The sequence below is a fragment of the Platalea leucorodia genome (assembly GCF_965183815.1).
Source record: "Platalea leucorodia genome assembly, chromosome: 2".
Classification (NCBI taxonomy): domain Eukaryota; kingdom Metazoa; phylum Chordata; class Aves; order Pelecaniformes; family Threskiornithidae; genus Platalea; species Platalea leucorodia.
In genome coordinates, this window is record NC_138824.1 from 122,777,192 (window position 1) to 122,791,677 (window position 14,486).

The window sequence follows — 14,486 nt, forward strand, 5'->3', positions numbered from 1 at the left end:
GTGTTCTGCCTGCATAATGATTTTAGCATGGTTTTTGCTATGGAACTTATCTTCTCTATGTGCTGCGTCAGCACCAAAGTTACGGCACCCATTGTGCAGTGGGAAGGAAGAAGACTAGAAGAAGCATATATCCTGCATTAATCCACCTGGAGATTCAAGGCATATGGTACCCACCACAATGCCTTCATCAGCTTTGGTTTTTCTCCTCAGTAACTGAATATTCTCGCTGGACATTCATTGACTCAAAGTTTGAACAAACTCTTTAATGTAGTATGTAATGTTTTCCACTTAGTGCAGTGATACTGGTGTCCTGCTATGCTTAGAATATATTCTATACGTTTGTGTGAGAGACTTGCTTTTACCATGTCTTTGTGTCAAGTAATGGTATGCATCTCCCAAAATTCTGGTTCTTTAGCTAAGTGTTGTTTAGTCCAGTTAGCTGGTTCTTCTCAGGTGTTTACTTTTAAGGTACCTCCATTTTAATGAAATGTTGTCAGGCTGTACTTAAGTACTGCCTATGTATTTCCCTTTTGCCCCCATAAGAGGACTTAGCTATGAGAGTTGTATTTTTCATTTTGTTTGAATATCTCCCTGTGCTGCAACTCTAAAGATACACTGACACCCATGAGTAGCTAGTTTAAAAACACTTAAATCAAATTACAAACAGTCCTATCAAAGTATGGGTATATACCTGTAAGCAGATTTCTATTTTGCAATCCAGCATAGCAATGAAGTTAATGAAGAAAAAAAAAAAAATATCACTTAAGTGATGCACTTATTTTGTTTACATTTGCTGGACCAAAATGCTTGTGATTTGTATAAACGATGAGAACGGTTTCCACATGATCATGTTGTGTATTTCTGTAATTCCAAGCAGTGATTGGATTCAAATATATTTCTAGTCAGTGTATAGAAGAAAAATGATTGATTTATATTATAATAATTTGAATGATAATTGATAATCTATGGTAAGAAAAATTAGGAAGCAGCCCATCCTTAGCAAGTCAGCATCATGTTAAAAGTTCAAGACTTAAAATCAGATAACGGATTCATCAACATTAGTATCTATTGCAGGGGCAATCTACTTCACTTATTTGATCCTTTCTGATCTGGCATGTTCTCCTTATTGTGACATGTTGAAATGTGCTGTTAATCATCCTCAAGATTGTTGTATAGTGACTAACCTCTAATCTTTGACATGGCCAGTATGTGGCAATTACGACCTCTCAACTCAGTTCTATCGGTTAATATCCCACCGAGTTTTAGATTTATAACTCTGTATGACCTGAAATGGAGTCACTGTTCTCAGCTGCAGATTTTACCATCTCCGGATGGATGTTAGGCTTTTGTACAAATGTTGCATAATAGAAGTTAGTTGAGTATGTTACTGACTCAGAAGATGAAAACCATATGGAACAGCATGGGTCTGTTGGCCAAGATTTTCTCTAGTGCGAGTCTGACCTCAGTGGGATATTCCTTAGAAGGTCTGGTTTTGTGAGCAAATGAGTTTTGAATAAGAGGTGCCACGTTCTCAAAGAGCATTGGTATCTTTTATTGCTTCAGTGAAATTACTGCTTGCTTATTGAGGGCACATAGTGTTCTTCTGTACCTATGAAGTGCTTTTTAAGAAACTCCAATGAAGAAAAAGTTCCTGTGCCATTTTTTTGACAAACCATTCTTTGGTTGCTTATCTCTATACAGATTAAGGGCATAAGCCAATAGACTGCTACATATTTCCTGCAAGATAATGCCAAACCGTAATTCCTTGTGGAAGCAAAGATAATCACTGCCAATTTTGTGGACCAAAGTTCTTTGCAAGGTCAAATTTTAAAGCCTCCTTGAAGTGGCTATCATCTCTGGCCAGAGCCTTAGCACTAGAATGCAAAACAAAACAACCCAAACAAAAAAACCTCAAGCTATTAGTTTTATATAACTGATGAGAGCTACATAACACCAGAAAGGTTCCACCAACAGTGTGGAATTAGCTTTCTCAGCATCTTCTGTTCTCTGACACCAGTATGAGGTAGTTGATGAGGGAGGATGGCAAAGTCAAGGTAACCTGCTGCACAGTCACGTTCAGTTCCTCTTTTTGTATTTCCAAGAGAGTAGAGAGACTTGTTTCCTCTCTGCCATTCAATGTTCAGACAACCATTAGTGGACAGAGCTGTCATAATAAATATACTGGGCCTATGTTTACTGTCCATTTAGGTCTGAAAAAGAGAGTATAGACTATTGTATAGACTTTTCTTGGCCTTTCCTTTGGTTAGAACAACACCACAGATCCCAGAACAGGGTTGAAAAAGCTGGAGTTTGATCTTCAGTTCTTTGGGCAGGGGGAGTCAGGAGAAGGAACAGAAAATGTTTTTTCCATGCAAGACAAAAACAGCATTATTAGATAGAATACTGTATTTTACTGTATCGAGTGGATTGTATATAAAAACAAACATGCTTTTAGATACATGTGAAATAGAAATTTAAAACCTGAAGGTATGGATTTTTTCGTGAAATATATCTAAGTTAAGAACTTTGACAAATTTGCAGTTATATTGTTGAAATTTGTTTGCCTGCGATTTAAATGTCCTAATGTCATCTTTGCAAGTAGTACAGGTTTTGTGCTTTACTTAATTTGTATCTGATGCTTTAAACAAAAAAAGGTAGGAAAAATAGAGAGAGAAAAACCAAGAATCCATATGTACTCTTTATGTTGTATAGCACATAGAAATAGGGTTTTTAAAACCCTAAATTCAGAAGGATGTGTGCATGCATCTCCTTTTGTGCCTATCTACAAATCTGTGTTACTATGCAGCTGCCAACTTAATCATGCTTTGTGTTGCAAATGTCATAGAAAATGTATTTTAAGCTTAGCAGGATTCCTTAAGGAAAACATACTGCAGCAAAGCAAGTTTTTGAGTTTCAGATGCTGTTGAGTTACTGCTGTGGGAGTATATGCTGAAAGCTTGATTAAACATGGAGAGATTTGGTGGTCAGCCTCCCATTCTTCAGAAGTCCTAACTCTTCAATTAATTTCAGTCATTCTACTAAAAAATTTAAGTGAAAAAAGTGAAGTTAGTGATCATGTAAAAGTGACAACTAAATTGGAAAGTGCTTTGCAGACTTAACTGGTAGCCATCAGTGATGTAATTCTTTCCATCTTTTTATATATGTCAGTGTCTGTTACTTTAAAGTAAACTTGGCAACAAAAAGGAAACAATATAATCAACTTCATGTGCCAATTTGTGAAACACTCAGTATCTGAAACATCGTAGTTCAAGCCATTTCTTTTATTACTTTCTAACACTAAATGGATGCTGTGTTCCTAATGAAGTCTAACTATAAACAAATAAATACATGTACTTGTATGCTAATAGCCTTTTTTTAAAAGTCTGATTACATTCCTATGCACAAAATTGCAATGTTTTATAATCTTTTATCTATGGCAACGCGAAATCACAGAGCAGGAATGTTCTTATATCTCTAAGGCTTAATTGTTTAGTGTTATGTGTGACTAAAATAGTCATGATTAAATTGTTTAGAGTTTTGGTTTGGATCTGGTTCCAAATAGACCCATGATATTTATACAAACTGACCTAGTCTGGGAATCTCATAAACCCATCTGCCTTATAAGATTTCCAGTATCTAATTGTTTGTGCCCAAATATTTGACTGTGCAAGCATTTTCTGGGAATCTGGCTGAAAAGAAATTTGGTTAATAATTGGAAAAATAGCACTGGAATTCTTGGTAAGACAGTGTCATTTATGCCGGTATATGAAAACTTAATGTTTTGCCTATCCATCCTAGAATTTTGCTTCTCTTTGCAGCAAGCAAGATTTCCTTCATTTCAGAAGCAAAAACCCTGTGGGCTGTTTCTTTAAAACGGTCATCATCTTTTGATTTCTTGTGTAGTATAAAAGTCTAGCTCTAAGCTGAGAAGGAAGAGGTTTCACTGCCTTGCATTGTGGAGTTTAAAAAAAAAAACAACAAAAACAAAAACAAAACAAACCAACCTATGTAAACTGAACATAGAAAGGATAGAAACATCCTTTTGTATTGGGCTGATAGTCTTTTACATAGACTGTGCATATATAGTGACCACTACAGTGGTTGGCCTATGGAGTAATATCGTACTCTTGTGGCTTCCTTTAAATGAGGAGATTGGTTTTGCTCTGTCTGTTTCTGCCGTTATTTCGCATTTTGTGTGCATCATAGGTGGAGGCAAGTGAAGTCAGAATACTGTAAAAGAATACTTAAAGCTCTTTAATGTAGAGAGAGTTTCAAGAATACAAATATTACAACACATCATGATGTTGCACGAATGCATATGGAGAGAGGCCATCTTGGCGAATGTAGGCTCTATTTCTTTCCTGTGGGTTTTGGTGGGTTTTTTTTGGCTGACTTTATTACAGCAAAACAAACAAAAACCTGTGAGTGGAACAGTATCCCTCACCTGCTCGTGACACCTTCTGTTTAAATTGTTGGAGTTTATTATCCTTTCAGTTGTCCAGTAAAAAGGGCGGAGGTAAAATTTCTCTACAGTCCCCATGGTGGTTTGTTTGGGGGTATCTTCTAATGAGTGAAACATTGCCTGTTAGGAAGAGAGGGAGAGAGATTAATTTTTATGGAGCTTAACAAAAGAGGTTTAATGTTTTCTAGAGTGCTAGCTGGAAAAGACATGAACTGAACCCTGAAATCTTTAGATTAGTATTTGTTTTAAATAGGAATACAAGTGCTATTCAATAAACGTTGTTCTGATAAAATGTGCCCTTTTCATATCCCCCACCAAAACAAGTAAGGAATCAAAACTAAAAGCAGTTAAATATTGCCAGGTCTTTGTACATGCTGAGAATCTAGATTAAAATAAATTCTCAACAAGTGTAACTTTCATATTAGCTATTAGGGCCCTGCAGTATGCAATCAGTTTTTCATATTCTTACCTTACAGAGATAATGGGAATTGTTTTATCTGAGAAACAGCGTGGTGTACCTTTCCCCTCTATGTAAGTGTGGCTGTACTTTGTTTCAGCCTGTCATCTGTTTTCAGCCTGCCTTCTATCATTTTTGAGGGGAATCTATGGAGAGGTTTCTCTAAATGTTTGCAATCCAGGAGAAGCAGTTTTGCCGTTTCTGGTACACGTAGCAGGCCAGCTGCGCAAATTTTATGTGTGTATGTCACTGCCACAAGGGGACTGATATATGTGAGTGGTGACTGCTTTCTCGTGTCTTCAATTATATGTGTTGATTGTTTGATATTGGTTTTTTTCTGAAAGGAAGGTTTGAAAAAGGGAGAAATTAAAATGACAACAAAATTTAATCAGTAGAATGTTCTGTATTTGGCAGCTTGTTGGTCTGGTTTAAGAATGAATTGTTGTTCTTTAATGACAAAACTTGGCATTTCTGAATTCATAGTCTATTAAGAAATTATTGCATTTCCCCAAAAGTGCACGTTGTTTACAATTTGGATATTTTTAATACTCAAACAATTGTGACTTGCAAATTGTTAAATGGAACTTCATTTTGGTTGCTTTTTATTGAAATCGTTGAGGAAATTCTGTCATCACAGCCAGTGTTTTTAGTACTCGTAGTGGCAAGTTTCCACTGAAATAATTACACCCTTGGTGAAGTTTTTGCAGGCTTGGAAGTCTTGGAGTTGAGAGCACATTTCTTCTATGCTATATGTTTCTATTTCTAATCGCACAGTTTGGCACAACTATGAAAATCTCCTTGTCAGATTTTTTTAATAGCCTTGAATTTTAGTGAAAGATGGTTTTTGACGTGCAAGTGTTCTTGGTATTTTAATTCATGTTAGGGAGAAGGAATTTGCAGGTGTGGAGACAGTATTCAAAAATGGAACATTTTCTACAGTTAGAAGCAAGTGGGAGCAGCCCCTTAAAAGCCTATTCATTATGAACAAGTTTTTGAGGGGTTTTTTTCCTCCTCGTTTCTGCTGCAGCTGTTCATTTAGACTGTTAAATAACTGAAATGAATCAGTATACTGTTTTCTTTCCATCACATGCAATCACTTTATTTCTATCCCATTCGACTAAAACCCCTAGGAAAAGGTAAGGATGAAGATGAAAACAAATGAAATCTCCTCTTTCAGGCAAGCTGGGAAGAAGGTGTCTGCTTCTACTTGTGATTCACATTTTGATCATAGATCTATCTATACCTGTTTTAAATCCCTCAGCAAGAGACTGTATGGGGTCCAGCAAGATGCATTTATGTTGCAGATGGGATTTGTTTATTATTGTTATGTACTTTGCAAGATAGTGAGAGAGATTTCAAGTAAGCTTTTCTTGTCTGTTAACGTCTGTGTGACTATGTATGAAGAGGATATAGGAGAAGAAATCTTCCAGCTAATGAAGAGAGTTATGTGAGCCAACATAAATATTAATTTTGTAACCTGGTGGAATACCTGAATGAGCTAAATTGTAGCAACTAAAACAGGAGAACCTATATTTTTGGTGCCAACAAAACAAATTTGACAGTTATGAGATGAAATATGTAAACAAAGTGAATCTTTGTGTATGAAAATATTTTCCATGATTGGCACTTGCCTTGTCTTAGGTTGTGTTTTAATAATGAAGTAGGAATTTCCCTGTACTCAACAGTCATCTTTCACATATACTCTACTCTGGAAGTGCTCTTCCGTAACTTTGGCAAAAGCAGCTTTATGCATTGACAGTATTATATTTGGTCCATTAAGTTATTTTAATCTGGACCTTTGATACCTTTTCAGTTGATTAAAGAACTTTTTTTTGGTTGTTTTCTTAAGGTCCCTTCCTTTCTCTCCATATATTTTCCTATATAATACCTGGATTAAATCTCGCAACCCCCATTTCTTTTGCTTCTGAATGATTCTTGGGCATGTACCTGGGGTTTTCAAGTTGTGTTTGGTTTATGGCCTTAATTTGCTTTATTGAAGTGTGGAAAAATAAAATTGGATGGAATTCATCCTTTTTCAGCTGATGTAAATGTAAGATGGATATGGACAATGCATATGCTTTATTTACATTATACGTAACAGTTTTCAGTAATACATGGATTAAAAAATTGCCAAATCTCTCCGAGATTTGTTTTTACAAAAACAGAAAACCCCACCCCATTCTGGCAGTGGTACAGTATGTATATTGAAAATGAGACTGTAGCAGGCAGTGGAGTTCTTGTGCCGTAACTCTCACCATTTACATTGTGTTGTTTTATACTGGTTAGCATCGCAGTCATACTTTTTCAGGGTGGTGCTGCCTGATTGAATTGGGCAATTTCTGTAGAAATGTTTTTTAATTTCATAATCTGCTAGCATTCATCACGTTATTGATTTAAACTGCTGAAAGTAATGTCTTGGTTTACTTTCTTGTTTGAAGTGTGGGCAATGCATAATGGGATCACTGAATGAGGAATGTATTATATAAATGTCAACTGTTACTGAGTTTCCCTTGAGAATATTTTTGGACTAATTTTGAGGGGAACACCTTCCCCTGGACAGATAGAGGAGATTTTGTGAAATTGGTTGAGGCTTCCTGACTAATAGACTCATGATTCAATTGACTAGTTCTGGCATATGTCAGAATCACAGGAACTGCTTGCAAAATGAGCTTGCAGTTTGTGGTCAGAACCACACACGGTTGGTTGTGAATAAGGAGACTGTTCTCTTGCTCTTTATATAATACTCCTAATGACGGCGTCTGTATGATGGGGAGCATATATGTATCTAGGAGATGACTGAGCTAGCACTACATTTGCAGGGAAGATATGCTGGCTTTTCTGATATTTGATACCCATAAGGGGCCAGAAAGAACAACAACAATGGTGGGTAGAAGTCATTTTAGTAATTCCTAACAAAAATGATTGTAGTGAGTTTCTTTGTGAAGAAATTTTTTTTTTTTTTTTCTGTCGAGCAGGTTCTATACAGTTCGCTACAGAGAAAAGGATAAAGACAAGAAATGGGTTTTCCAGCTTTGCCCAGTTACAGAGACGGTGGTGGACAATCTGAAGCCAAACACAGTTTATGAATTTGGAGTTAAAGACAACGTAGAGGATAGTATTTGGAGCAAGACTTTCAATCATAAGACAGTTCTGTCTAGTAAGTATTTGGCAGTAAATAATCAAATAGCTGCTCAGTTTGACAGTATTTTTTCCTTTATTGTGGTATTACTTAAAGTACACTACCGATCAGGTTTTCATTATTTAAATGCTATCCCTTATGCCCCTAACAAATTATTTTAGGAATTGGTGAAACTAGGAATAGTTTGTGTTTGGAAAACTGGCACCTACTCTTCTGAAAGGTGTTCTCTTCTCATTGCAGATAGTACAGGATCTGCTGCAGGTTGGTAGAACTCTAACAGTGGTTAGTTTAGATACACTTGAAGTGTTGAATACGTATGTTTATACGTCTGACTGGATTCCAAGCTTTTTCCTTGTGCCTTGAATAAGAAGATCATTACTAATTTGAGTTGATGGAAAGTATTATCCTTGTTTGAATCTTTTATATCTGCTTTTATGTTCAAGCTGGCTAAAAGCTAGACAGGGCCTGTCCTATCCAGCATGCATCACAATAGGCCCTTTATGACTCTGCTGGAGAGTTGAATTGGAAGCTAATTTCCAGTCAAGGAATTATCTAAATTGTGTTTGAAGCATACACTCTCATACATGCTTTTGTTTGGGTTCTCATGGAGGCAGTGTATGGCATCTCTGGCTGTTCTTACAGTCATATTTTAAGCTTTTTCTCCAAAGTCCCAAGACAATGCTGGAAAAGTGACATCAAATTAACCCTTGAAAAAACATGTACTGCTCAAAGAATCACTGCTATCAATAGAGGAAATAGGCAACAGCAGAGTCTTGCTCCTTTTAAAGAGGGGAAAAGAGGACTAAACAGACATTGTCCAATTTCATTTATTTTCCTCAAGCATTTACATAAAGGTATTTCTGAGCATGATGTTGGTCAGAAGCTACTGCAGACTCCTATGCTCAGTATTTCTAGCTTGACTCGAAATGTGAAGAATGGCAATTCTCATAAGAGAGCCTTATTCATATGAGATTTCCAGCTGAAATTTGATTTGAACCTCAGTTTCAAGTTGCAGGCGAGTTACACAGCTCGATATACTGGAGGATAAGGGAGGGGAGCAGTAGGGTGGCTTGTAACACTGCGAAAGCCCTCATACTCCCTAATAAAGAACTTTGCTGGCCTTCGTTATAAATTAGAAAGCTGTAACTTTGAAGTACCTGCCCATTGCCCATAGATCATTTGAAGAGTGCATAGTGTTTACAGTTTAAAGCTGTGTTCAAGACTGATTGAAATGTCCACTGCCATCACCAAATTTGCTCTTTGTATATAATGTATTATAAATGCTGTTTCTTGCAGACACTATGCATTTTTAATAAGCCAGAAGAATCATTCATGTAAGTTACAGAGGCAGATTGAGTTGGACTGAAAGAGACTTTTTCTTGCAAGATTTCATGTTCTATTTAGATGAGATTTCTTTTTCATAGAATGTAGACTTGTGTATTCAGTGGGTGCTTCTGCAACAACTAAATCCAGGGAGCTTCCTGTTAACACTGTATGTCTATGTTCTGGTCTACTGATAAAGTATCTTGTAATTGGAAAGTTGACAGCACCTTTCAGATTCAAGCCTTTCGTATTGTCAGTGCATAGTAGGTAGATACAGAAGCTGTGGGCAGTAAACAGAGAGTGAACATTTATTATAAATTTGTAACCATCTGTCTGCATAGGAGTTTAACAATCAACACAAATGGCCACTTTTTTTCTGTTTTAACTTACTGTCTTGTAGCAACTCAAGGTCTTTTCATATATTAAGAAGCATCTCAACCTAAATGAAACATCCTTCACTGTAAATTTTCTTTCCTCACTGAAGAATATATAAATGACTGTAAACTGAAATTCCTGTTGCATGTTCTTACATTTGTCGAATCCACAGGCCAAATTTTTGTTACACACTAAACATGTTGGGAGGGGTTGGGAGGAGAATCTGGTTTTAATTCATGATTTGAGAAAGACATAAAAGGCATGGAAAATGTTCAACATTTATTTAATCAAAATGTATCAAAAGACATGAAAGTAGATTACTTCTGACCATCTTAACATGATTTTCTCATGAAGTCAGTGTGAAACTTTTGTCAATTTTCCCTTGTCTTTAGGCCAATGGGTCCTATTCCTGAGAAGTATCAAGCACTTTGAAAGATTTTTTTTTTTTTTTTTTTTTCCCCCCGTCCTCTCCAGGGTAGCAGGTCAACTTAAATGTCTTTCAATTGATATTTATTTATAGTTGAATTTTTTTCTCTTGCTTGTCTGTTTTGGATGGAATTGTGAAGAAATACAATAACATTTAGCTGGATTCTTGTTTACACGCCTGTTGATGCAAAGGGAGCAGAAATGTGTAAAGGTGGAAGATGTAGACAAAGTTTAAAGCATCATGCTAGAATATAAGAGGTGCTGAGAGGGACTGTTTCTCCTCTGTACTTAGCAGCTGCATCACAAGAGGCTTGTAACACTAAGAAGCTAAAAGAAAAAACCCAAGAGAAAAATTTCAGATATTAAATCTGTGGGTTACTTTGTTTATATGTTGAGATACAGGAAACCGTGTCAGATCCAAAGAGAGGTGATATGCCTGCTCTGTACTGCCAGTGCTAAATGTGTATTTCTTTTAGAAGAGTGCGCTGAAAAGCAAGACTTTTTGGAGAGCTTAAAACATGCTGCTTTTAGCCAGTCCTAGTACCAGCCCGACACATGGGATGCAGAAATTCCTCTTTCAAGTTTCTTCCTTGCCTATTAGTGTTGTGGTTATATTAATTTTATTAAAGAATCCGCTTAGGCACCTATGACTTCTCCTTAGTAAGTCCCAAAGACCACTTCAGCTCTCTTACCCCCTGTTGTAGAACAACAAGAATACATTTTGTTTCCTCTCTATCAAAGTGTGAAGAGGAGGCTTTGCAGATGAATTAATTAATCTGGAGAAACAGGACCAAACAAAACTGTTACATGGTGTGGTTTTATACCTTGTAATTAAGTCTCCTAACTTTATAAGCTATTGAAAAAGGTGAATAAACTTGGTTTGCTTTGCTTTGGGCAAAACAAAAAGTAATTCTGTGTATTTATTTCTCTTTCTGTCAAATCAGATAAAAAAGTAAATGGACAACTCCAGAATATGTACAAGTTGGTACCTAATTCCCAAACCCAGGTATGTAAAACAGTCTTATTTTTTATACCAGATTTGTATTTTGTATGGTTGTATGCCAGCCTATATCAGCTACTGGGAAGAAAATTAACTCTATTCCAGCCAAAACCAGGACAATGGTCAAATTTTTGCTTCTCTGTTGAGTAAAGTGAGAAAGAGATTATGGTCACAAATTGCCAATATAAAAAAAACTGTTCAATCTAAGACTAGATAACTGTATGGAGAAGTGTTTATATGTGTGGATTGATAAAATGATTGAGAACTGTAGCTGAGATGATTACATCTACTGATTCCGGTTTAACAGAGATGAAGCTGATGGCTTCCACGTGTGGATTCTAAACATTAAACTCTGCTTATCCCTTTGTAGTAGTCAGGTTTGTTAACCTGTGATATTTGTGGTGGTCAGTTCATTTTGTGATAAGGTAGTGCTGTTATTTTCATACAGTGATCTTGTGTATACTCAGGTCTTCTAAAATCATTAGTCATACCATTGAATTCACTGATAATTCTCATATGTGAGGCAAGTGTTTGCAGAACCAGAGGAAGCTGGAAAGGGCAATTTAATTTGCTTATCGAGATTGCTAGGCAGTTCATTAAATCATTGCAGGTGGCAAGGTAGAATTTTTAACTGTTTCATCAAAGCATTAGAAGATTTTTTTTTTTAATAAATAAATATAAATATTTATTAATTTCGGGTTTTTTTCTCATCTGGCATTTGCCATAACAGCTGTCAAGCAAGCATGGGTGGTTTTCATGTTTGTGGATTCACATACACAGATACTTTTTGCTTCCAACGGCTGAAGCAGAAATGAAGGATCTGTAGATTGAACCTGTTAGTAGAGTAGTTTTAATACAGTGAAAAATGGACGTTTAATTCATAACTTTTGAGCATTACCTCTTCTTCTATGAGATTAAATTGGTTTCTTCATATTTTCTTTCCTAAATTTTTTAAGCAAAGTGCAAGTTGCAGCAGCTAATCTTCTGGGGGTTTTTTGTTCTGCTTTGTTTTCAAGGTACTATCCATGAGGTAGACTATGGGATAAATTCCCAAGAAAAGTTGTAGAAATCCTTGTTACTTCAGACATTTTAAAGGGTTGACTCATGAGTGATTATTATAAGGGAACAATCCGTTTTTCACAATTCTCTTCTGTCTCTGATTTTCCAAGTGTTTTCATGGTAGGAAATAGGCATGTATGGTTTCTCATTGTTCATTCTTCATATTATACAGTATTGTAAACAATCTGTAATTATCAGACCTGGAGTTCCTTCAGGAATCAAACCATAGTCCATTACATATATTTTCTTGTGGGAATAATTAGGTATTCATTTAGGACAACAATACTTAAATTATAGCATTGCATACAGAGTTAGAGCAGTGTAGTGCTTAGGTTATTGGAAACATAGTCATGTCTCACATGCAAGAGAAAATGTTTTATCTGTGGGTGATATGAAGCCAGTTGATAGAAACTCAGGAAGGTGCTCATCTCATTATGTTGTTGACGAAATCAACTTTACTGTTCTTCCCGTTGGTCCCATAAGCATCTTCGAAGTTAGACGTGACAGTGCAAGACCAGGTAATTCATTCTGGAATCTGGAGTGCAAGCTGAGTTCCTTTCTTCCTCTTAGCAAACCCTCTGTGCCAGGACCCTGACTCTGTTATGCTGCTTCTGTGAAAGTTGGGATTCTATTTATGCAAGAGAAGTCCTGAGAAAGTGAGCTAAAACAGTTTTCCAAATGTTTGTGCAGCTTAAGCATGAAAGGAGGACTGAAGCCAACATCTAGTCTTTTTAGTCAGCTTCACAGGGCTTAGCTCCAGAGCGGTGCTGCTTTATCACCCTCCACAGAAATATCATGAAAACATTCCATAGATTGTTGTAAAAATTCTCTTATCATTCTCACTTTAGTGGTGCAAAAAGCCATAAAACTAAGGCTGGGAAGCAGATAGTGGCCGGCTCTTAAGTTTACGTTATTACTTCAGTTTCCACAGTATTAGTTGGGGTATGTTTCAGTGGTGCAATCACATCATCAGTGCAAAGCCAGAATGAGTGTTATTTAGGCCAAGCTTTGTTTGTGCCTTATTTTGCTCCAAAGACACAACTGGCTCATATCAGCATGGTTCTAACTCTTCTCTGTCAGGAGACGTTTTTAAAGGCTGTTTATTAAAGCAACATTACCGATCCATCTAGTCATCCTGCCCTTTCAACATCGGTCACATATCAACTTGTGTTTCTTTTGGCAGGTTCATCCTTTAAGTTTGACTAAGCTCCTGGGGCTGTCTGAGCTACAACTAATGAGAGGGAAGGAAAAGGAGAGCTCTAGGGATGGTCATTCTTTTTCCCTTCATAAACAATGGGTGGTGGTAGGGTGGAGATGATGCAGTAGAAATTTATTTCCTCTTCTGTCCGATTAGGTTCCTGCAATTTCATAATGTCAGTCTGAAAGGTGGGGTCCTCCTCGTTTTTTTTTCTAGCCAAAACCCAGGACTCTTAGCTTCTATCATTTGTTAAACTCTGGAAGAAAACATGCCTGCTCTTCCAAAACTTATCCAATCCAGGTTGACTGTAATGCTCCCTTGAGGAGGCTCTTACATGTATGCCAGTTATTTGTGGCTTTTTGGAGTACTGGAATATAAGAGAGGCAGAAAGAACAAGTGTCTCAAAGTAATGTTGCCATATGCCGTTTGACAGAATGTCTGAGACCTGCAGTCCTTTATGCAATATGCCACAGGTATGTTAAGATGCCTGACTTATGGTATAACTTACATCTCTAATTTTCCTCTGAAGTTAAGAAATACCTTATTTGCCGTCTTCCTTCATTCATGGAGATGCCACAGTCATTTTAATAACTAATGTTCCTAATACCGATATGCTTCATATTCTCTGTCTGGAAAACACAGTTAACAGTGCTATTCCTGCAGATGATACGCTGATGTTTCTGAAGTAGTTTGCCCAAGTAGTAAACGTTACTAGACATAAAAATATATAAAGTAGTCACTTTTTGCAGACTGAGAGGATTCACAACACGGTGGTAGATTTCAAGTGCAGCCCTCGCAGATCTGTGCAGGTGAGCAGTGTAATTACAGCAGCTGCGGAACATGGATTTCACGTCAATGATTTGTTCTTGAGTGAGAAATAAATTTTGAATGTATTTTAATGTATTTAGCATTTTCATATTACTGTCCTTACAGTCATCTATTATTATTCAACAAAGAAAGGATGCTCTTCTCAATAGAAGAACCTTTTACTAGTAAAAGGACTGATAATACTTGTGATTAGAAGTTCCGCACTGGAGTTACACAAGT

The 14,486-nt window shown here is 36.6% G+C and overlaps 1 protein-coding gene across 1 annotated transcript in view; it reads left to right on the top strand.

Moving 5' to 3' along the window:
• Positions 1-14,486, top strand: part of ABI3BP (ABI family member 3 binding protein) — a gene marked incomplete at its 5' end in the record, with an annotated part of 167,248 nt that overhangs the window by 40,503 nt on the left and 112,259 nt on the right. The window contains 2 exons of the mRNA XM_082332100.1: positions 7,895-8,076; positions 11,127-11,188. Coding sequence (XP_082188226.1) covers positions 7,895-8,076; positions 11,127-11,188 — 244 coding nt within the window. The remainder of the gene's footprint in view (positions 1-7,894; positions 8,077-11,126; positions 11,189-14,486) is intronic.